This window comes from Monopterus albus, unplaced genomic scaffold (genome assembly GCF_001952655.1).
Source record: "Monopterus albus unplaced genomic scaffold, M_albus_1.0 scaffold31.1, whole genome shotgun sequence".
In the NCBI taxonomy this organism is placed as follows: domain Eukaryota; kingdom Metazoa; phylum Chordata; class Actinopteri; order Synbranchiformes; family Synbranchidae; genus Monopterus; species Monopterus albus.
The window spans coordinates 6,207,847-6,232,244 of record NW_018127911.1 but is presented as its reverse complement, the minus strand read 5'-3'; the positions used below and the strand labels follow the sequence as shown (position 1 = coordinate 6,232,244).

Here is a 24,398-nt window from a genome sequence, read left to right as displayed (position 1 = left end):
GATTTTAGTCCTGAAAACAATCTACTGAGCATTTAATTTAAAAATTAAATTAATTGAATTTAAGCTTCTGTGAACCATAGATTCAAAGACAACAACATGCTAATGGACTGGTTGCTGGTTCTGATAGGGCTTCCTTCATATGTAGCAATGTACCAGAAACATTGGATGCACCTTAGCCAACTGTGCTAAGATCGTATGTAAAGAAAAAATGCAAATATTCAGTTGGTTTTTAACTGAAACGATAAACAATAAAAATGAAATGTTTTTCTTGTATCAGGTCACTTCTCTAACAGTAGAAAACAGCATGGTGCTTCAGTAGCAGTGTGGGTTGTGATCTTATCAAATATGTTGAGGCATATGACACTAATCCGCTCACTTATTGACTGATAATCTTATTTCCTCTCCTCACACTCTGTCATGCAGAGGTGGACTGCGGCCACCCAGGCACACCTCCCCATGCAGCGATGAGTGGGGAGAAGTTTACCTTTGGTTCCACCGTGCACTACTCCTGCTCTGGAGACCGCCAGCTCATAGGAGACTCATCACTCACCTGTCAGCTGAACGGTCACTGGAGTGGCCCACTGCCTCACTGTTCAGGTATACCCCCACACACAATTACAGCCATGCATGCATTCACACACTGAAAGCTAAGTCTCTCTTTGACTCTCCCTCATGTCACTAGTTCCAGTATCACATTAGTGACTGGTACAGTAGTTGTTTGATTTGTGTGTTGATTTTTATGTTTCCTCCACAGGAACAGAATGAGTTGTGTTTAAAGGTTCAGTTCACCCAAATTACTAAATGTCTAAAAGATAAAACATTTTCAGGCTTACCACTAGTGGTGTATAGCTGCACAGATCCTTTTAGTTTTATTTGCTCGGGTTTGAGATGTCCACGCCTGCTATCACCCCAATTTCCTAGAGTTTAATGGAATTCTGTGGCGTTCACAGTACTAAAATTTGACTTTTAAAAAATTCAACAGCATCTTTTTTTTCCACAAAGTCCAAATACAGTATTTCAAATGGTCCACAGAACACGCAGTTAACAGTTTTCATAGGGACAATTTGATTGATAATGAGTAGTTCAAATGAAAACTGCTCACAGCAATGTCTCTAGATTATACAAACAAATCAGGATGCAGTTTCTTGAGAGAAGTTGCTGTTGAATTGTTTACGTGTAATTTCTCAGTGCTGTCAGCGCTGCAAACAATGTTGCTCCATTTTATCAGTGTGGCAGAATTATTAAAAACATTTATGCCAAAACCTGGGCAAATTAAACCAACACTGCCTGCATGGCTAGATAACATTGGACCTAAGTGAGAGCTGTCAGCAGAATGTTCAGAACACAAGCACAGTGCGAACACAGTAGTGTAGTCCCTGGGAGGCCTGGCATTAATGGGAAGTTCAGAGACAGCGTAGTTGTCAGCCAAATGAGTCAATGTTATTCTGGAGTTCTTACAAGATTCTTTAAATAGTTCCTATTTACAAAAATATGCCATCATTGTTGTGTTCAAATTCCCCATTTACTCAAAGCATATTCAGCATTTCACTTTTAGAACAGGCACTTTTGTGGTTTGAAATATCAGTGTTTGTCTGATGAATGCTGGTAAAAGTACACTGATGGTGGACCAATGCCTAATAGTTTAAACAGTGACACATCAATGGTTTATCTTAGACTGAGCAGTAGATACAGTAGTTCTAAGTTTATGTTGCAGTCTAAGAGTGTGTAGAAGCAAATGTTGCTTCCTGGTTGAAGCATCCAACTGAGTGAGAGATATCACTCGTGACATAACCTCAGTGCAGACTCTGGAAAACAGGTGTTTTAACAGAGCTCTCTGTGTTCAATATTTCTACAGCAGCGGTACATTCTCTTCTCTGTGTTGTCTGAAAAGACGAAAAGGTATCTTGTACTGTAGTGTATGTCTGGCCCCCGTTACTCCCTTCTGTCCATCACACTTAAGCATCCCTGACCATTTAAGAGGATTATCTTTAGTGAATGTTTGTGTGGTTTGCTCATCTCACTGATCCTTGAGTAATGTTTAAAAGCACACTAGAATTATACTGTTGTTTATTTCTTTTTTTTTTTTAATGGAAATGGAACTGCGAACTTTCTACTCACATTCAGTGTTTTGTGTTTATTTATATGTTGTAATCAGACAGTTGGAAAGTAATAGTAGAGCTAGACCTTTGGTCAATCAGGAGATAAACACGACTATAGAACTCAGCTCTCCCAATCAGAGTTGCCATTGCGTTTTTGTCCTTAGCTTCACAGATGTGTGGCGGGGTACTTCTCTTTGTTGTGAGCCCGTATAATTATATGCTGTGTTCAGCCTGATAGCTGTTTTTAGGCCTGAAATTATAGACATGTAATCTAATAAACCATGTAATTTTTATTATTTTCCTTCCAATATATGGTGTCGCAAGGTATTTCTGTCTTCATTATCACCTAGTCTTTAAAAACAATTTGGCATCTATTGGTGAGATGATTTAATCAGCACCCTGCTGTTATGACAAACAAAATGCTGAAAGTGATGATTTGCAGTGTTGCATTATAAAAACAAAGTAGAAGAATATGTTTTCTGAAAACTGTGACATTTAGGGCTAAGAGACATTAATGTTGGTTATAAATAGCATTTATTAGAAACTAAATGGATTGTCCTCACGTTGTTACTCAGGATTTTACTGCATCTCTGCTACTAATTAACTATGAAATGTGCAGCTTATAATGAAAATAAGAAAACTTTGTAAATGAGAGACTTGATGAATTCAGACCAAACATCTGCTACTGCTGTTGCAGAAGTTAGAGCCACAACACACCTGGAACTCCACTGTTGCTTTGAGGAACTAAAGTTGTGATGCAGAAATACCTGGAGAGTTCTAAATTAGCTGAAGTGCACATTTTAGCACCAAGTTTCCACAGGCACATTACCAAAAACCTTTAAAGTGATGGAATTAGTAGTACAGTGTAAACATGATAAAAGAGCAATCTCAAAAGTGTAAATGAATGTTTACATTTTTTTCTGTTTTTTTTTTTGAAAATTTCATTTCCCGGGACTTAGTCTTTGATGCTTTTTAACAATTAGAAATTATATGAATAAAGGTTGCGGCATTGTTTGTAAACAGCTTTATCTGCAGGACTAGAAATCATTAAAATGGCACATTATAATGCTCAGTGGTCCTCACCAATAGCCACAAATTAATTTGGGCAATGAAATCCTCAGAAGTCCAGTCCAGCGTCAGAAACCATTGTCATCCGTGCATCCATCCTTCCTGTCATCTGTCCTGCCTTGTTAATTAGTAAGAGGGGGCTTAACACTGCTTGCCAAGCCATTCCCTTTTTGTCCTCGTCTCTTGCGTGGTTGATTTGAAGGCCTTATTATCTCCTCACAAAGGGAGCCTGGTAAACGGACATCAACTCAGATTCAAACCAAATCCACCACCATCTCAATTAGAGAGATTATAGGTGTCACAGTGTGTGCCGAGTTGGGCCGCCTCACGCAACCAAAGGAGATTGATGAAGTACCGACAGCTGCTGTGAGACAGACACACAGATACATGCACGCGTAAGTGGGCAGGCAAGATGACAAGTAAGTATGCACACCTGACGTGCTTTTGCAAAGACGGGTGTATGCAAGTACAGTACATGTGCAGCTAGGCAAGGGACTCATTAACACCTGCATCAAGTACACTGTTTTACACATTCCTGTAAGTACAGAAGAAGGCAGTGGTACACGCATGAATGTAAACTCATTATTAACCACAGCCACACACACGCTTATCTTCAGCAGCCCTTGACCTGACAAATCCAGTTTGTGCACATGTGAGCAGTGAGATGTTTGTAGAAGATACATTTTTGGTGTTTGTGCAGTCAGGCTTTGTCAGTAAGTCTGGTATTACTGCAGCTGTTTGCTGCTCTGTAGACAGAGAGCAGCTGCCAGCACATAGGGAATGATGCACAGGGTGTGTGCTCAGCTCAAGGAACAGGATCTCAGAACCAGTAAAGCACAGATCCTTCATAAAGAGACGATACCCACTGAACTGTACAAACAAACGCAGAAGCAGATTAAATACCATACATACTCTTTATATATCCATGTGTCTGTCTCTGTATGCGTTCTTCTTTATACGTCTCTCTGTGTAATACTTGATACTTTAAGCCAAACACTGGTTTTATTTCGGTGAGAGAACAATAGCAGCAGCAGTGGCGGAGGTGGTTGTCGTTGTGTGTGTTAGGTGCTATTTTTCTTTGCTCTAGGGTGTCTCTGTTGAATACAAAACCAAAAACCACCCCACCCCCTAGACAACCCTAACTCACACACCACTCAGCTTGGCTTGCCGTTCCTCACAACATAAAATGCACAGTAGTCACATCACCGCCCTGACTCTATACCTGTCATTCTTCTCTCATTTACGATGGCTAGGATTGAGACCATTTTTCTCTTTTTCACCAACCAAAGACCAGAATGAGGACACCAGGAGAGAATCAACCAGTGACATAGCATCTTTTTATTTGAGTTCATTCACAGACATGCAAGGCGGGCAGTGTAAGACACTGAAAACACTGTATGTTCTGCCACACAACAAAAGACAGGAGAGATAATTCAGGATAATGAAAATTCATTTGGCTTCAGAGGTCAAACAGTGTTCATCATTTCTCATAACCACAGCTGGTTGCTTTTTAATGCTGGCCTCGCTGCTTTTATGGACAGAAAGCTCCTGGTGTCAAAGCAGTGAAAAGTATTGGTCCTCCAGGTTGTTGGCGGGGTGACAACTGCTCATTGGTGCATTGTGTGTTTTATAGCTGCTTCCTGGAGCACTCAGAAGATGTACAGTTTGAGTCGAACCCCTCTCTGTATTCTCCCTCTGCCTGACAGGAACACCGTGCTGTTATTCACTGCCATGCCAGCTTAAAAGGGCCCATCTGTAAAGATACATATAGACAAGTGGATGGCATCTTCACCTTCTTGTTTTCATTGTTCCTTGCTTGGTTATCTCCCATTGCAGGTGACTCAGCAGGCACCTGTGGGGATCCTGGCACACCTGCCCATTCCAGCAGAGAGGCAGGGAACTTCAAAGTGCGCAGCAAGGTGCGCTTCACCTGCGCAGTGGGACATACGCTGTATGGCTCGGCAGAGAGGATCTGCTTCCCTAATGGGACGTGGTCTGGCAGACAGCCATTCTGCAAGCGTAAGGGAAACCTTTAAATTGTCTCTGTGACGTTATATATGAAACAGTAGGAGAGGAGTGCATAGGAGTCATACAGAGAGGTAACACACACATACACACTGAAACTCACACAGCTAAACAAAGAAATGCATTGTTACTGTAGGGCTAGGTATCAAACCTCAATACTTCTCAATGAATGAAAAGTGCCCATAACACAGAATATTAAAATCTTTCAAGTTCTGAAAGCTGGCATTGAAGGCTTGGCAAATGCTTAGTCTTTATTCAGGCTTTGTGCTACATGCATCCATTATCAGCCACTTGGTTGGGGTCAGGTTGCAGGGGCAGCAGATTTAATGGGACAATCCAGATGTCGCTTTCCCCAACAACATTTTCCAGGTCCCCCTGGGCAACCCTGAGGCTTTCCCAGGCTGGCTGAGATCTAAAATCTCTCCATTCTGCCCCAGGACCTCCTACCTGTTGGATGTGCCTGGAAAACCTCCAATGGAAGGCATCCTAATCAGATGCCCGAATCACCTGAGCTGGTTAAGGAAGGAGCAGTAGGTCTCCCCCGAGCTCCTTCGAGATGTCCGAACTCCTCACCCTATCTCTAAGGCTGTCCAGCCACCTTATGGAGGAAACTCATTTCAGCCACTTGAATTTGCAGTCTCATTCAATGGGTCACTACCCAGAGCATAAAACTCATGACCATAGGTGAGGATTGGAACATAGATTGGCTGGTAAATTGAAAGCTTTACCTTTTGACTCAGCTCCCTATTCACCATGATGGTCTAGTACAATGCCTGCAATACTGCTGATGCTGCACCAATCTGCCTGTCGCTCTCACACTCCAATTTACCCTCACTTATGAACAAGACCCCAATATACTTAATCTCCTTTGCTTGTGGCAGCAACTCACTCCCAACCTGAAGGGAGCAATCCACCATTTTCTGGCAGAGACCCATGGCCTCAGACTTGAGGTGCTGACTGATTGCAGCCGCTTCACATTCAGCTGTAGTCAGTCGTCCTCCCATAAACATCACAAGGGTAAAGAATTAGTTTTTTCTATCAGTTTGATCCTTTGTAAATTTGTCAACTACCTCTTTAAAATAACACTTAACATTGATAAATGTAATACATTTCTTATTTTGTTACATTTGTCTGCACACTTCTCAAACTACATGAAGAAAGTACTGAAACATGCACCAGCTTTGGTATTGAAACGTTTCAAACAATTACCAGGCCCAGTTTACACACACACACATACAACACACGGACTGCCTGCAAGCATGAATGTGCATACCGGGTGCAGACAGGTGCTCGTGTGTATCCATACAGTACCTACACACAAATGATAGCAATAGCTCACAAAAACAGCCCTGTGCCAGATGGATAAGTATCTCTCTGCTGTATTTTTTCCAGCACATGGTGCAGTGACTAGCTTCCAGATTGTAACCAAAAAAATTTATTAATTCTGCACACCTAAAGCCAAGTTCTTTTTGGACTGTGATAAAGGAATCATTGTGGATTTTGACGATATTAGTTCACAGAACACCAGGTCTACATCTTGCATAAATTACCCCTAGGGGTCACCTGGATATTGAGGCAAATGTGTGACTGCTTTTGCTCCCCTCTTCTTCCCGTCTGCCAGCTTTGGCACACTGTCAGTTTCATTTTTAATGACAGGCCATTGCACAGACCCTTTGAACTGTTCTCTGTATAACTGTATTCGTTCTCTCTTTTGCTCCTGCCTGATTTTCTTTCTCTCCCTCTCTATCCTTCATTTCCCTGATGTCAGCCTTTTTTTCTTGCTTCTCTCCTGATTTCTTTCTGTCTTAATCTTGTTGTCTGGCTGTCTGTCCATTCCTGTCCACTCCTCCATCTGTTCCTCCTGCCTCTCACACTCTCTCTCTCTCACTCAGCCTTTTCCTCCCTCCCCTACAATTACCCCACATCTCTCTTGTGCTACCTTTTTATCTCTCCATCTCCCATCTGAACTCCTGACTTAAAGATAGTTTAGCCATCAAACCACCTCAGGAGGGAGGGGACAGGAATGCACTAGAGCATAAATGAGTTTCTGTGCTGTCGGTCTGTGATGTAAAGTCCTGTATACTGTTAAAGCCATCCATCCATTTTCCACAACCTTTTACAATATCAGGAAAACTGTAACTGTGGATATTCAGCTTAATGTCCTTCTCACAATACCATCAAAGTCTGTTTTGTGTGTCTGACTTCGTGTCTGTCTAGAATTATTAAGAGAGGAAGCAAAAAAGGCTGCCATACAGTACCTATTAGTAATACATATACTATACTTCATTTGTGGCATGGGTGTGCGTGTGCATACACTCGTGTGCATTTACAGTTTGAGAATGTGAGCATGTCGGCACCTGGAGTGTTTGGGTATCTGCCAGCTTGAGCGGGTATGCATATGTGGTAACTGAGAAATCGCCACCACACCAACAACGTGTGTCTCTTAAAAGAGCCACTTTTTCAGATTTTCCAGACCATTAAGTGATTGAGATAGCAAATCACGTTTGTAATTAGATGTGATTTGGAGCAGAAGGAAAGCACATGAAACAAATTCTGTCATTTCCCTTCTTCAGGGATCCATTTTGGTCAGCTGATGCTAGAAATGCTATGAAGGTTATATCATTGTAAAGGCCCAATCCTTCAGTCCTCTGCAGAAGGGCTTTATTTCCTCTCCAGGGATTGTACAACTAAAGTAACACTTCACATGAAGTTCAACCTGTCTGAGTTTAATTTTCCATGGCATGATAATTTATCATAGGACCTTGGAAAGTTAATTAAAATTATAAAATTATAAAATATAACAGATCATTTCTCTCCTACTTACTACTACTAAAATATAAAAAATAAAACTTGCAAAGTGAGTCCCAAAATCCTCTTCTTTTAAGGTTAACACTGAATGTCATTAACTCTGATATACTGTACTATGGGACTTGACAATACACAAGCTGAACTTTATTTACTGATGACTCATCAGTAATGTGATGGGGATTTGTGTAGTGCTGCACCAGCTCTGCTCATTAGCTTCTCTCAATAAAGTTGTGATGCTGTATAGATTAGTGGTTTTTTGGTTCACAGCTTCTTTGAAGAAAAAAAATGCCTCCTCTCAACAGCAATTATTTCATAAATAAAGATTGATGCTCACATAATATATTAGGATTATATTTTTCATAACCCATTAATCTCTTTGAAACCTCCAGAAGTCATCTCGCCACCTCCTTTGGGTATCCCAACCCTCAGACCCTGAATCACTGACATGGAAAATAGAAAATATATTACTATTTTACACCTTTAACCTTTACCTCCTCTCTTCTGTCTCCTGTTTTGCAGCGGTACAGTGTGGGAATCCTGGTACCCCTGCTCACGGCCGTATTTCCCGTGTGGATGGCACCACCTTTTCCCACTCCATTGTGTATTTTTGTATGGAGGGCTATTTCCTGACTGGCTCACCCACACGCCAGTGTCTGGCAAATGGCACATGGTCTGGCACAGCTCCAAACTGCACAAGTGAGTTTGCTGACTCTGCACAGAAACATGAAAAGAGATCTTGTTTCTTGGTTTTGTGGAACACACTCACTATAAGAGGCCACTCTGCTGCACAGTCATCATGTTATGAAATGAAAAGAAGAGCAATTCTTTGGATACTCGCTGTCAAACAAAATAGTGGAATGATCATCTGACCAATGAGATGCACACACTGGCCAACAATACTGCTGCTGTGAATAGAGAAACACAGCAGTGCCAAATTCAGTGTTTCCAGAACAAAAAAACATAAGAAGTAGGATGAGGAAGTTTGGGGACTGTGTCATGGATGCATCTATGAACTGTCCTCAGGAGCTGCTGCTGACCAGTTACACTAAGTCTTGTGTTGTTAGTACAGTAGCCCAGCCATTGTTTCTTTTTACTCTGTATGATACTGTATGAACAAATAATTTATACTGAAAAGCAGATAAATCCCTCTGAAAAGAGCAAAGACAGGACAGAAGATGATTTCTCTCCATGTTTCTGCCAAACCTGCTGTGTGATCAACAGTAGTGGTAAAATAGGATATAAGATTTGAAATGGTTCAGAAATCTCTGTGAGCCTTCTCTCTCTGCAGTGTCAAGACTGTCAGATGTTTCTTTTTTATTGTGTGGATCTCAGCAAATGAGCCTTGCAGTAATTACGAAGTATGCCAATCTATATTCAATTTGCACCAGGATGCTTATCAAACAAATTTACACATTGTTCTTCTCTCTGAAAATCACCACATTCTCTCTTCCTCATTCTTTTTGCTTGTGATTGAATCACATGAAAAGATAAAGGGTATGGGCATAATTTTCAATCTTGGACTGAAATGGATCTGGGGAGATGTACAGGAGGGAGGGAGAAGGAGAGAAAGATTGAAAATTGGATTGAATAATATTGATCAAACATGCAGAATGGCAGAATAGCTTTCTTGCCCCTGTTCACCCACTTTGAAGCCTGTTCATCACCAAACGTATTACTGTAATCCTCCTGTATGCTATTAACTTCACATTAAATTTCTGTGGTCAAGTTCAGGGACATCAACGCTTAAGATGCCAAAACTGGCTCAATATGCTTTCATTAAAGCAGCAATCATTTTCACAGTTCATCCGTAATCGATCACGTAGGTTACCCGATCACAGTCGCACAACATTCTCAAGGGAAGACAGAAAAGTTCTTAGTTTATTGAATTTGAAGGTTTATAATTTAAATTTATAGAGCATGTTTAACTATAATGAATTAGCTGAAGTGCATCAGAAAAGAGACTTGCTCAGTGAAGTGTGAAGTAGAGCCATAAATCCCTTTATGAAATAATAAACAGTAAGTACTGATTATTCAGGGAGACTGTTTGCCTTGTAACATGCTGCGATCCTGTTGATTTATGTCTAGTGTTTTTAGTGTTTTCCTCTTCTCTCTTCCATTCTTTTCCTCTTACCCCTAATGTAAATGCCAGCACATTGGTGCTGGATTCTTCATGTGCATGATAGGGTAAAGGGATGTCAGCAGAATAAAATGCCTATTAATGTATTTAGAACTAGCCAGGTTACAGTTAGATTTACACTATGCAGTAATATGGTTCCTAAACATAAAAACCAATGAGCAAAGCAGTATACATAATCATTTATTAATATGTCCTCACACCCAAAGTCTGACAATAGCTGAAACTAAATAATATTCTACACTATAGGTCCTTGCAGAGCCCCCTGGGGGTCACGGTGATTTTCTTTTGCATTCCTTCACAGTGAGTTTTGCATTCCCTTAAAATAATTTTTATGCCCAAAATAAAATAAATGAAATGTCCTACATCATAATAAATCGGAGTACTGAATGGGGGCGGCTGCAGCTCAGGAGCTAGAGCTAACCAGAAGGTTGGTGGTTCAATTCCTGGCGTCTCCAGTCCACATGTTGAAGTGTCCTGGAGCAAAACACTGAACCCCAAGTTACTCCTGGTGATATCACTGGTGTGTAAATGTGTGAGTGCTTGGGAGGGCAAATGGGTGAATGGGCAAACAGTGTGGAAGCACTTTGAGTGCGCTGCAGTGCAGAGAAAAGTGCTGTACAAGTTTAAGAGCATTTACCATGGACATATTGAAAATATGAAGTCCTCTATCTTCAGGCCTATCTGTGTATTCTGTCAGTTGCTAGTAGATTCAGCTCTTACATTGAAAAGGCTAATCACAAATAAGCAAGAATATTATCTCTGAAATGTATAGATATGTTTATGCTTCATAAGGGTCTCTTGGAATGATTATGGTCATGATTATGTTGGATGTGTCATACACGTCTTGGTGGCACTCAGCACTTTGGCAAAAGGTGCATGCAGCTCTGTGCGTTTGATCACAAATGAATCAGCAGCCTCCTCCAGGTAACAGTAACCTTTTAGTCTAAGATAATGTGTGCAAGGTACCACAAAACTAGATCAGGAAAAAAATTTATGCAAATCACCACCATGACCCTTTAAAGGCTTCGTACATCCTGACCTCTTGACCTCTGGTCAAACTTTAGGTTTTTTTTATATATATATATATGGATAAAGATCTTTTTTTAAATACAGGTTTTTGCAGTGCATGTACATTCCTCTGATTTCCTGCCTAATTTGTCCCAGTAGCTTGGGAAAAAGTTTAAGTCAACAGCCTTCAGCTTTTCTGTATTTTGCTGACTGGCTGGATTTTTCCACTGCTGCAGAAAGACAGGCACATGTAAATATTTACATTCTGTCTTTCTTTCGCTCCTCTAGTAAGACAGCTTTTTCATACTCTGTCATAAGGCGAGTGTTTAGTTGATATGAGCTGAAATTTTTATCAGCTGTATTTTATTTATGCTAGCTGCTTCTGGCGGATGTTTGGAGAGACATATCATGCTTAATTCAAGATACTGTGTTTCAGTATAATTTTTGCAACACAGGGTCAAAATGAACTGAAGTCCTACTTTGCAACAAGGAATCATGTACAGTCAACTACATGTACATACACATAAACTGCTAGGAATAAAGTGCATATGCCCATTTGGAAGGTTAGGATTAAAATTTTGTATGCTAACATGCTAACTTGAGAAACAGAAAAGGTAAATGTTACACTTTCAAAACACCAGCATGCCGTCAGTTTCCTCATGAGGCATTAGATTTGTTGTCCTTATGAGCACGTTAGCATGCCAGTGTTATCATCAATCTCTAAGACTTACTGTGCCTTAGTATAGCCTCATAGAGCCGCTAGACAGTTAGTTTTGCTAATTGTCAAGATATAAAATTAAGTATTATTCTTCTATTGTACTACCTGTTTTTCATTGAAAATATGTTCAGAAACACATGTTGGTGAGCTGAGAAGATGTTGCCAGTTTATAGAACAGCTGTTTTGTTTTCCCTGTTTGAAAATTTGAATCAGATTTTACACAACACACAAGAATGAAGCCACTAATCGCACATGTAAAATAAATAATGGTCATGTAAATAATGAGGATGTTTTCCAAAAGTACAGCAGTATTTAATCATTTAATTATACAGTTTAACATGTCATACTGTATATTTATATTCATTAGCAATGCAGTAATTACTTTTATGTTCTTATATTGCTATGTAAAACCTAAAGTGGGGGCTCAGGATGGAAGGATGATTGTACAAAGGTGTCTGACTAAAACTGTAAACTGTGATTATATGAAGTAATGAGTAGTTTTTGCAAATACTCCAGGCAGATTTTTTTTAAAACACATTATCTGTCTATATGGATGAATATTACTTTAAGCGTGAGTGGCAAAATATGCTGTTGTATGATTTAGGTGAAGTGACCCAAGTTAAACTGAACTAACCCCAAAAGGAATTTACTACAGCTGTGCTACTACTCCAAGAAATCAGGTCAGGCTAGTTTCTTTATTACACCACTGTTTATATAAAAGGTGGGCATCAGTGCATATAAAACATGGAAATAAAGGTCATTCCATTCAGTTGCCTGACATACATTATTAGGTGCAGGAACCCTTTGAGAATGATATTCTGTGGACATCCTCCAAGTTAAGAGAAAACACTCACAACATATCAATGTTGCACATTTAATCTTTCCTTCACTTTATTTTCAGGGTATTTTGTTAGCTATCAGTATTGTAGTTTTGTGTCAGTTGGTAGATGTATCTAGGGTTAGATTTGAGCAGAGCATACAGTACAAACCCTCAAATTGCGACAAAGTGAAGACCCCACTTCAGGTTCAGAATTAGCAGCTCTCGTGTAGTTTGTGAGGACACAAAGTTAAGTCTCCCCCAACAATGATAAATATGTCCAAGTGTTGAAGTCCTTGGCAGCAACTGAAAATAAACACACTAATTAATTTGGGGGGGGAGGCGGTAGCAGGGACAGCCATGTGCATCACCAGGCTTTTCACATTAAGGGGAGCAAGACCAACGATTTTATGGGCATGAATTAGGACTTCAAGATGAAACAAGGTCCATGAAAATGCAATCAAATAGAGGCTGGCGACAGTTTCATCAGAGATGGCAGTTGGTTAGGACCTGACAATGTAGTGGGCCGATACAGCCATCTGTTTACTTTGGATGAGTCGTTTATGAGAAAGAGCCAAAAGTAAAGGAAGAAGAGGCTCAACAAAAATGACTAGGGGAGGGGAGATCCCCAGTTTTATTGTTCTTTTCACCAGGCCCTTCTATTGAACTGAACCAATATGTCAGAATTATATAACCACATGCAATATGTAAATAAAACATATGTATTACTATCAATATTATCTTACAGTGCAGGTGTCCCTCACACAGTGGTCATGGGCACAGTACAACAAAGGCCTATATGATGACAGCTGTATATGGCAGCTCATAAATTCCTGTGGATATTTATGTGTAGCTCTGTGTAGCCTTTTGGTTGCCTAGCATGCTTTTTTGTGCAGACAGATGTGTAGGTTATATAAACGGTCTCAATTTTGAAGAAATGTTGGACAGAACCATTATCCATGATGATCCAGTGTGATTACCTTAATTAAATTATGCACTGTCAAAAATAGGTTGCTGCAAATTCACCCCACAAACATTGGTATTTTATGGCGTTTGTTCCTTTCTTGTACAGTACACCCAGTGGCCGTTTTGATGTGCAATTCATTGTGATCCAGTGAAAACCATTTTACAGCATGACCTTATTTGGTGGTTTTTAGGTTTTCTCACTGAATAAGTATTTATTTAAGTTCTTGAGTCTTATGCATTTGGCAAAATTATATATATATATATAGTATTTTTATAATTATAACTAATTGGATGTTATTGATAATGTGTATAATACTTACAATTTACTTCAACATGACATGATGTTGTTACATTTTTCAGAATCTCATTATGTTTTATATGAAGTCCTGACTGAAATACACACTCTATACAAATGTCAGCTTCTTCATAAGTTACAATACTTTGTTTGTTATGGTGAAAAATCCAGCCAAACTGCTCTCTCCTCTAACAGACTTTACACTGAGCAGCACCACATAGAGGTCAACAAGTTGCCAAAATCAAATCAAAGTTAATCTAATCTAGTCAAAATCTCAAAAGGCTAGGAACTCATGAATAACACACAAAAATCAACGCCCACAGCAGTGCTCCTCATGTGGAACCATCGACGTCTGTGATGGAACAATTCACAGCTGTACAGAATTATTATGTAAAAGCTGACAAAGAAGCAGTTCTGGGTTATTGATGACCATGATGCAGTTAACTCCAATTTGATAACAAAATGCTGAATTTTTTGTTGATTCAGTTTGACTCTCTTGTGCATCAGTAGCTTGTATTTGTTGAGCACGTTCTCTGGTAAGGACTTGCGGCTCTGCAGTAGGTACATCTTCTGATTCTTCAGTAATATCTTTGGTGAGCCATGATGAAAACATATGAAACTAAAATGTGGCTGAGAAGATAATTAGTGAGGTTGAAAAGATAATTATTAATCATCACAAGCTCTGCCCAGTCTTTTTTCTTACAACATAAATAAACATAAGTGCATAATTACACCCTGTTGCTGTAAGATTGGGACACCACCACCAAGATTTCAAGGGATGGTTAAAAATCAAAAATCTGGGGAACAAAGCACCCTCTCCTGTGATGACTTGATAACCCTCAGTGCCTTTTTTACAGAATGCATCATCTGTGCAGGTTTAATGGATAGTTACATCACACATACTGTACTAATAAATAGTTTTGTTATTTCTGATGTAAAATCCTTGTGTTTGACCGCTAACAGTGATCACCTGTGGCGACCCTGGTATTCCAGCAAATGGCCTTAGGTTTGGTGATGACATCACTGTGGGCCAGAACGTAACATTTATGTGCCAGCCCGGATATGTGATAATAGGAGGGGACAGCACTGTCACAAGGACCTGCACCAACAATGGCACCTGGAGTGGCACCACGCCAGCATGCCAAGGTAAGAACCACCCACAGTGCTCACACTCACATAGGCTGCATGGTGCACATGCTCCCATAGACAACAGACCTTGATCATCAGACTGTGTTACAACAACCTGGCTCGCTTGAACACTGTCACGTACACTATAAAAAACATGCTTACACCCTGATATCTAAAGAGATTAGCAAGCAAGGTGATGCAGAACTTCCTGTGTGGTCAGATAGTGTCATAGGTTTCCCTTCACTGTGCTGATACCCACCAACAATACTTGAACTGGGTGATTAGCTTGGATGTTTGTGGGACAGGCGCACTCACAGTGGCTTCTTCAGTTGCACATGTAACCACAAACACTGCAAGCATTTTCTTTGTCATTTATGTCCAGTGCATCCTACATAAATTTAAAAAGTAGTAATATATTTTAACAAATCCATAGATACTGTAAGAGCCATCTTTGTTTAGTTGGGTTGTAGAAAAAAACAAATTCTTAGTCCTTGATCTAGGACACAATGATTTCACCCGCATCTAGAGTTGCACCTGTGGTGGCACAGAGCCAAAGCTGAAAATTCCTCTTGGCACCTCATGATGGATGGCCAACAAGTTCGCTTCATCATAGCAGTGATCCTTCCAGTATTCCAACGGTTAATCATTGTCTTCCTCTCTCTAAAAGTCTACAAACACTCTTTGTTATTCACCCATCAGTTACATCACTCTATGATTTATGCCACTCAAGTGGAGGTACAGATTAGCATGTCTGCTGTCACCTAAAGGTAAGTATTGCACGGGAGATAAACTTGTGCAGTGAACAGTTAAAAGATACACCAGGAAGGGAAAGGGCCCATAAGGCAAATGGTGGCTCATTGTTGCTAAGGAACTGCTCCCAGACTGCTGTCTCAGTTAAAGCGAATTGGGCTGGCTTTGTAGTTGCCTCTGGAGGAATGGGAAAGGACAAATGTGAGAGAGAAAAAGGGAGAGTGTGAGACTGATATCCACACAGACAGACATGACAGGTAGGAGAACTATACACCAATAACTTATTGAAAGGCAACAAAAATCTAACATGCAGACAAATTCTTAGAAAAGGAATGAGAATCAAGGAGACACACAGCTAGCTGATTGTTTTTTATGTAATGGTTGTTTTTGTTTGTAGGCCTATCCGGTGTATAAGATACTGTTATGGACCCAGACGTTGTCATTCCTCTTTGCAAGCTGTGATTTTAAGCCACACTCCTCTTACCACCCTCAGGCTCCCTGTGAAAAGTGTACAACATCCAAACTGACACAGATGTGTTATATTTTCTGGGTGTATTTCCTAATTAATATGCCCTGCTCCATGGTATGTTGAACCTGTTGCATGAATCAGTGGTCACACAACTGTTATCCAAGACAGTTTAAATGGAAAAAAAGAGAAACACAGTATGAGTGTATGACTGTATGCACACATGTGCGTATAAAAGTGTGTGTAGTTCCTATCCTCTAAGCTCTAATCCTTGACAGTTAGTGCAACAGTTAAGGCACCTGGTCCCAATACTGCTACGCTTAATGGTGTTGGTGTGAAAAGGAGCAAAACCCTGGAGCTTAGCATTCCTCATCACACATACTCTCGCATACATGTGTACATCACATGCAACATCACATGGAGGCATTAAATTACATAACTGTCTGTTATGCATGCACAGACTCACATGCCTACACACCTTCACATTGCCTTCCACCACTGCCGTGCACCGCAGCCTCAGGGCTTTCAGCTCATACTGGCCTGCACACATTAGTCAGCTGCCACAGGGTTCCTCCTGCCTCTCACTCTGCTGCTCTCATTTTTCCAATAGAGTTTATTTCTCTCACAGGGTAATTGAATAAAAGAAAGACGAGAGAGAGGAGTCTGATTACTAAGTGAGTGCTTTATATTAATTTTGCCACTCATCACTGTGAAAAGGGTTTAAAGAGGAATAGATGTTTTATGCTTCGTCTTCTTCTTCTTCCTGTCATTGCTTGCTTCTTCTCCCTTGGTCTAAGACTACTTAGGACAAGCACGAGAACAGCTTGCTGATAATCATGGCTTTTTTATTATCTTTTTCACTATCGGCCTACTCAGCAAGAGGTCTTAGGAAAGGGCTGAGGAAATATATTTTCAATGCCTCTCTCAGATTGGTTGGCTTTTAATTTTGCAAGATTAGGTGTAAGTTGAAGGTGCAGTGGCTCAGGCGGGTTGAGCCATTTGTCATAGACTGAGATGATGTGCCGCAGGGATGCGAGCCAGTTTTCCTTGGAGGGAGGGGTAAAGTAAGAGAGGAAAAAAGGAGACAGCGAGAGACACTTAGAGACAAAGAGGTGTTATGTGTGCAGACTATGTGGATATTTTGCACTTGATGCATGCACATCAGTGCTAGCCACATTATTTGTGTGGGGTGTCTATACACACACTACTGACACATCCTAAACGTCACCTGGCAAGGATTCTGCTTGAATCTCAGGTTTGGCGTGTTCAGCTAAGAGGCACTAATGCTGCTTAGAACTACTTAGGAAAATGGGGACGCTATCTACTTATCATTCAGTTCTTCCTGCCACCAATGCACCCCCACTCCCCCCGTAAAAGTAATATCTCATGCAGTGATTATGGGATTAGTAGGACTACGTATCTAATCAGAGTAAATTGCCCGCTTGCAGTCGTATGTTCTTCCTTCATCTGTCTTTCCCTCTCTTTCTTTCTCACACACAGATATATTGCAGGGAGACACATACACATCCAAACCAACTTGTTGTTTTACAGCATCCAGCTGGCCATTTTAGTGAGTTAATTTAGAATGAAGTGTCTTTATTTTTCAGGGCTCCAGAGCAACAGCATTGAAATCCCAAAAAGAAGGCACTAATTCATTAACAGCAAAGAGAAACAACTTCAGTTGAGCTTGTTTCTCTTTGAGAACTTCCATCTATCCATCCATTATCTATACTGCTTATTCCTGAATAGGCTCACGGGGGGCTGGAGCCAGTCCCAGCTGACACTGGGCTAGGGGTGGGGTACACCCTGGACAGGTCACCAGTCTATCACAGGGCTGGCACTTAGAGATTGACAACCACCCACACTCACTCCTAGGAGCTGCATGTCTTTGGACTGTGAGAGGAAGCCAGAGCACCCGGAGAGAACCCACACAGGCACAGGGAGAACATACAAACTCCACACAGAAAGGCATCGGGTCGGCCGGGGCTCAAACCCAGTACCTTTTTAATGTGAGGTGAAAAAAAAAAACATATACATATATATACAGTATATATAGTTGCAAAATCAGGCTAAACTTTGTGGTACAACAGTTTCCCATCCTGTACCTACCGTAGCCTACTCATTTTCAAATTGTAAATATCAGATGGTGTAAAACTTATTAAAAATTATGTGCCAATTTTCTTTAAATTACTTTGTGTTATATTTTTAGCAAACTTGACTAAATTAGATCATTATAGTCTCATTGTATGTTTTTTGTGAAATCACCAATAACTGTGTTACAGTTTCCACAAAGTGTATTAGCAAATATGTAAATTCAACAAAGTGCTGGTTCAACATAAGTTGTGGTAAATATGTTGTATTTTAGGCCAGATTGAGGCCTGAATCAAGCTTTAAAAATATGTCATTACTTGTACATCTAGGTTGACTGAAGACAGCTGATTGTCACTACACTGCACGTCGTTACACTGATTTCCCATTCAGCCAAAGACAAAAGCAGGTGATTTAATTGATGTCTTCTACAGGAGCTAAAAAAGTGAAATCACCTGCTGTGTTCTTCAGTCAGTGTTAAAATCAGTGTAGTGACATCTGACATGCAGAATTCACTCACTACATCAAAGTTGTTTTGATGTAGTGAGTGACTGTGCTGTTAGTGAGAGAGTAGTTCAACATGCACAGTGATAAGCTTGAAGCCGATGAAGAAGTGGCCAAATCTGGGACTCAGATGAAAGCTGGTCCAGTGTGCCTTGTAAGGATGCTAACTAAAGTAGTAGGTCGGTTTGTCTCTGTTTATGGTGCTGCCCCAAAGATGTCCACTGAGTTTGCTTTCACATGGCTGCATTTGCATAAGTAGTTGTTTTTGTTTGTAAGAAGAAAAGACTAGTACTGCCAAAAGACTAAGCCCTAACTTGAAACATTGTGTTAACATGACATATTGAGTCTGGGCTTGTAAACTAAACATCTGATTTGGCCAGACAGTTGTGAGCCTGACTTCAGTTTGCACATCTTTGTTGAAGTGTTTTGGTGCGAGTATGTCTAAAAGAAGCCGAGACGTTGGGAACGATGGGTGTTAAGGGAGGATGGTACTGTTGTAAAACAACTTCTAGAATTTATCCACATTCCTAAAACCCATATCCCATGGGTTCATCTCCAAGTGTGTCTGAGCTATATTATGCATTCATTTATTACATTTGTTGAGCAGAAGGTTTGTGGTTTACACAGACACAAGATGTCTCCTCATTTTTCACAGAAACTATTCAGTATACGCCAAACAATAATGACACGAAAATCCCACCGATCACAGTCAAAACACAGACCATTTCTCTGGGCTAAAGACCTAGTTTTCACTCATTATCCACATTACCTAGAATGGAATTTGTGTCACCTCTGTTGCTTCTTCATGCCCTAAAAGTAGAACTATAAATTGAAGCAAGCTGTTTAATATTAAATCTAATGAAACCTTTGTGTTAAAAGAAGCAATGCTGAGGCACTCTGGGATGTTATTTTAAAATCTTTTTTAAGGCAATATCAAATGTTTTATTATTCTGGGTATAGATGGGAAGATAAAATCTGTAATAATGATGATTTAGTTGGGTATAAAGCAGGTTTATTGCCACTTCTCCTGACCATCATTCTGATTAGAAATGCAGGGACCCAGGATACAGTCATGTCCCTGTACCTCCACAATAATCATAGTGATTATCTCTGAGCATTGACATTGTCTGGTATCCTTTAGTTACATCCAGTCCATGGCTGAACCTAACTGGACTTGTTTCATGCACCAGATGTACTCTGTTAAGCTTGTTTTGACTGTGTCCTCATTGCACCCCCCAGTGGTGACATGTTCAACACCCCCACCCATACCTAATGGCCTCCTGGAGGGCTCAGTTCTGGATTGGGGTACCAGCGTGAGCTACAGCTGTCTGCCTGGCTATGAGCTGTCCTTCCCCGCTGTGCTCACCTGTACAGGGAATGGGACATGGAGCGGAGATCTGCCTCAGTGCTTGCGTGAGTCACCTTTTTGTACTTTAATTATCTATTATAACTATCATTATAATGATAATTATAGGGGCGCGTAGATGAAGTCTCCTCATGTTTAGACTGAAATGGTCTTGGTGACATTTTCTGTCGTTGTCTGAAACATGATTATTTGCATGATGATAAATTGGGTCTGATCTCTTTATATACCTTTAGCAACATCATCAAGCATGTAAAATCTTGTGTCCTGTTGCTTTTCCTTTTACTCATTTATTGATTATGAATTCCTATTAAATCTTTGGGAAGAAGAAGATTCTACATTACCCAATTTGTGACTGAAAATTCCAGGGTTCTCACTGTACATAAAATTTGTGGAAAACATGGACGATAGGAGTTTTAGAGCTTTTATATACATTTGTAACCTTCATTTTTTTCCCAAGAGACACCCCCTTATACCACTTTGCTGCTTGCCCCTTTAGAGTTTATCTTCTTAATGAAATTAATGAATAAGTCAAGAAATTACCATCAGGGCTTAGGTGGAAGACCTGAGTATAATAAAAAAAAACAGACCAGGACAGTCTGGCAGAGCTGCAGAACAGGTCTTTCTTTTGTAATCAGTCAGTCTTAATCCTAAAACCACCTTCAATGGCCAGAAAGTGATTTTTTTTTTCCAACAAAAAAATTCAAACACTGAAAAATGTTAAGCATGACAAGGGCATTGTATCCTACTTCTTCATAAACGACACAAAGGAATATTTGTTAGTTCATCAGTGAACCTTCCGTTTACTTTTTTGATTAAATGAAAAGTGAATTGACTCTAGCCCTCGAGTCAAAGCTTCAGTGTTGGTGATGATGATGGTAATATGAGTGGAGCTACAACTGGGGTGTATGATGCTCTTTACTACCATAAGACCTTCCTAGAATCATCTTTGCAGGCATAATAATAAGCCCTGGGATGCTTGACTACTCAAGAGCATCACATTGTCATCAGAATAATTCTTGCATTTTGTCAGTCAGACAGCAATGAAATATCCAGAAGGGAAAAATGCTTGCATGTTAGTTTCTGTGTGAATGTGAGTTACGACTATGTGGAATAAAACGAATCCAAGTAAAAATATGAATGCACAAACACTGATTGCTGTGGTGCACTAAAAACCTATCCACTCAAGCTGGTGAATGTAGGAAGTCCTTTAGTTTTGACTATTGAACTGCTGCTTTTTACATCACACTATCAGATACAGTCTGGATTTTACTGGCTGCATGCATTAATTGTGCAACATTGTGTTGGTTGTTGAATTCATGACCTGGGGAGAAATTAGATAGTTTGTCGTATTTCATTACCACGTTGGATCACGCTAAACAAAAATTGCCTGGGACCACAGAGCCTGTTTAATAGGAACTACATTCACTTCTGAGACCTTTTGTAATTGTTACTAAGGACAAAATTTGGCGCTTCAGTCAGGTAAACACAATCCCGTTTGGGTAATTAGCATTTGAGAATCCAACTTACACACAGCTAGTGTACACAGCCATGTAAATGAGCACATTGGAGTCACTTATTGTAGTTCATGAAAGTCAATACGCTGACTGCTGTCTGATGTACTGTATATCCTACCTACAGTAACTGCAAGGGACCATATTTGTCGGTTATGAACAACATGTACTTTAGCAAGTGATCAGCTGCCTGTGTTTATTGAGATGCACTGGTATCTCTGGGGTGTGGTTTTGAGTTGTTTGAAAAACATCTGGTCATAAAATGGATAACATTACACCATATCTACTCACTGTCTCCTGCAATTATGATGTGCAATGTCATCCCTCAACACACTACAATCATTTTTCCTCATCAGCACCTCCAAACAACCTCCTGCAGCTATGTGAGTGGATAAACTTTATGTTCCATAATGTAATGCCAGTGTTTAATGCGTCTCCACAGAAAATTGTTTTTGTTGTAGTAATTACATTTAATAGTTCCATTACTTATGACCTACAAAGCAGGTATCAGTGCTAGTGCCAACCTGACACAAATTGTGAGCCATACACAATCAATCAGTGTGATCAATAACCAATTCAATTAAATTTTATTTGTATAGCGCCAAATCACAACAAAAGTCATCTCAAGACACTTTACAAAGTAAGGTCTACACCTTATTATTACTATTATTATTATGATTATAGAGGCCAGGTGGGATTGGCTCCGGCCTCCCCCCGTGACCCCGTTCAGGGGTTGAGCGGGAGAAAATGAATGAATGAATGAATGATTATTTAATTAAATGATTTTTCTCAATGTCTAATCTGATGATTTAAAAAAAATTATTTTCTGTTCCTATCCAGCCTTTCTTACATCTTTTTGATTGGCGAAAGTTCACTTTACTACAAATGTATGAATATAGTTGCAAAATAACTTAAAACAAAGCCTACTAACTGTATTTTATGAATTATTTCAATTCATCCTTTAACATCGGTTTCCCTGGAAGTTAGAAATTAGATGTTTTAGATGTTCCACTCAATGGAGCTGTATCTTAGGGCCAAATTAGACAATTCTTTCCAGGAAACATCCCAGGAAAGTACAGACCTGTAAAATAAAACTGTGTTTAAAACATTGATCCTACAGTCATTCTGTGACCAAAACACTGTTGTTGAAGGAAAGACAGCATGTCAAGCTACCTATGGATGGTACATGAAACCAAACTTATGTTTTTCCTTTTGGAAAGATCGTGACTCCTTAACACATTGTTATAGCTACTGTAGCCTCCTGCTACAGTATTTGAAGTGGGAGCAGGTCTGTGATAAATCACTGAGATTTACTAAGGCAAATAAATGAGTCTGGAAAATGGGAATATACACAGAAGAAAGTGCTGATCATACGTGCTGTAGGAAAGGCTATTATCTGTGCATTAAAATGTCAGCACAGCAGTATCTACAGCAGTCTGAGGTGTTAGTCTCTATAAATCATGTCATTATTAAGAGGTAACTTCTCAGTTGGTGTCAGTGCACATGTAGTCACAGGACTGACCATTACTGTACATATGCCACAGTATTTATTACTTATTAGACATGTAGTAGCGTTGCACTGCTGTATATATAAAAATATGATTGCAGTTCACACTCAGCACTTTGAGTTGAAATACAGCTCATCGGGAGATGCCTTGCATCTGCAGAAACAAGTATATCATTTCCTAAAATCTGTACTTTTGTAAACTTTTCCAGCCACACAGGACAGGAGAGAGAGAGAGCAAAAGTCTTAGCATGCTAGTTCATGTGTCTGAAGGGATGAGACTGTGATCCCAACTTTGAATTTGGCCTCTGCATACTGATTACTTCAGAGCATAGATAATTCATCATGAAGGGGAGAGGCTGAGAGAGAGAGAGGCAGAAAAAGTTTGACTAATCTCTCTCTCTCATCCACCTACACACACATAAGCACACAGGCACATTAAATATGCTGAGCTTGGTTTGGCCCCGGGCCATTTCTCTTATATATCCATAAAACAGTACATTGTTTCCCTGCAGCTTGAAGCTTGTGACTGATGTGCATGTCACCTGTTTGGCCTGTATTGTCAACCCTCCATAAACAATGTCATCTGAATACTAAGCCTTACAAAAGCCATTCGAAAAGTGACAAGAATCGTTTTCATATCCGGCCAGACATTTGCATCTTTATTTGCTGTCATATCAAACACAGTCAAACTGGGCCACTGAAACTCACAGTGCATTGTTTTCAAATGGGACCTACAATTTAGGCCAACGTTTTCTAGGAGAGGATACGTCTCTGAATACAAGGATTTATTTCAGAGATAACAGTATTTGTAGTAATGGCTTTATTCAGCCATTCCTGCATGGGCGGGATTCTAATCTCCTCTTTTACTAGATATCTATTATGTCAAGGATTGGCTGTGGGGAGCCCATGTTGGTTCCTGACTTTTAGCAAGAGAGCAAGCAAGAGCTTATCTCTGTCTCCAGACCTCAACACAGCAGCACATGTCAGGTCTGGAGAAGCATCCTGCCTTATTATTGGCTCGATCCCACAGCGCTCTAGCTGCATGACTGAATGTTGTGACTTTTGTTCGCCCTACTGCTACTTCACACACTGAGTATTTCTGAGCCATTTTACAGCTAACAAGTAACTTTTATTAAT

The 24,398-nt window shown here is 40.0% G+C and overlaps 1 protein-coding gene across 4 annotated transcripts in view; it reads left to right on the top strand.

Moving 5' to 3' along the window:
* LOC109958184 (CUB and sushi domain-containing protein 3-like) overlaps nt 1-24,398 on the top strand; it is a 229,504-nt gene that overhangs the window by 184,402 nt on the left and 20,704 nt on the right. For all 4 annotated transcript variants that reach the window (XM_020596611.1, XM_020596613.1, XM_020596612.1 and 1 more), the window contains 5 exons: nt 424-597; nt 5,004-5,186; nt 8,520-8,696; nt 14,905-15,087; nt 20,117-20,290. In XM_020596611.1, coding sequence (XP_020452267.1) covers nt 424-597; nt 5,004-5,186; nt 8,520-8,696; nt 14,905-15,087; nt 20,117-20,290 — 891 coding nt within the window. The remainder of the gene's footprint in view (nt 1-423; nt 598-5,003; nt 5,187-8,519; nt 8,697-14,904; nt 15,088-20,116; nt 20,291-24,398) is intronic.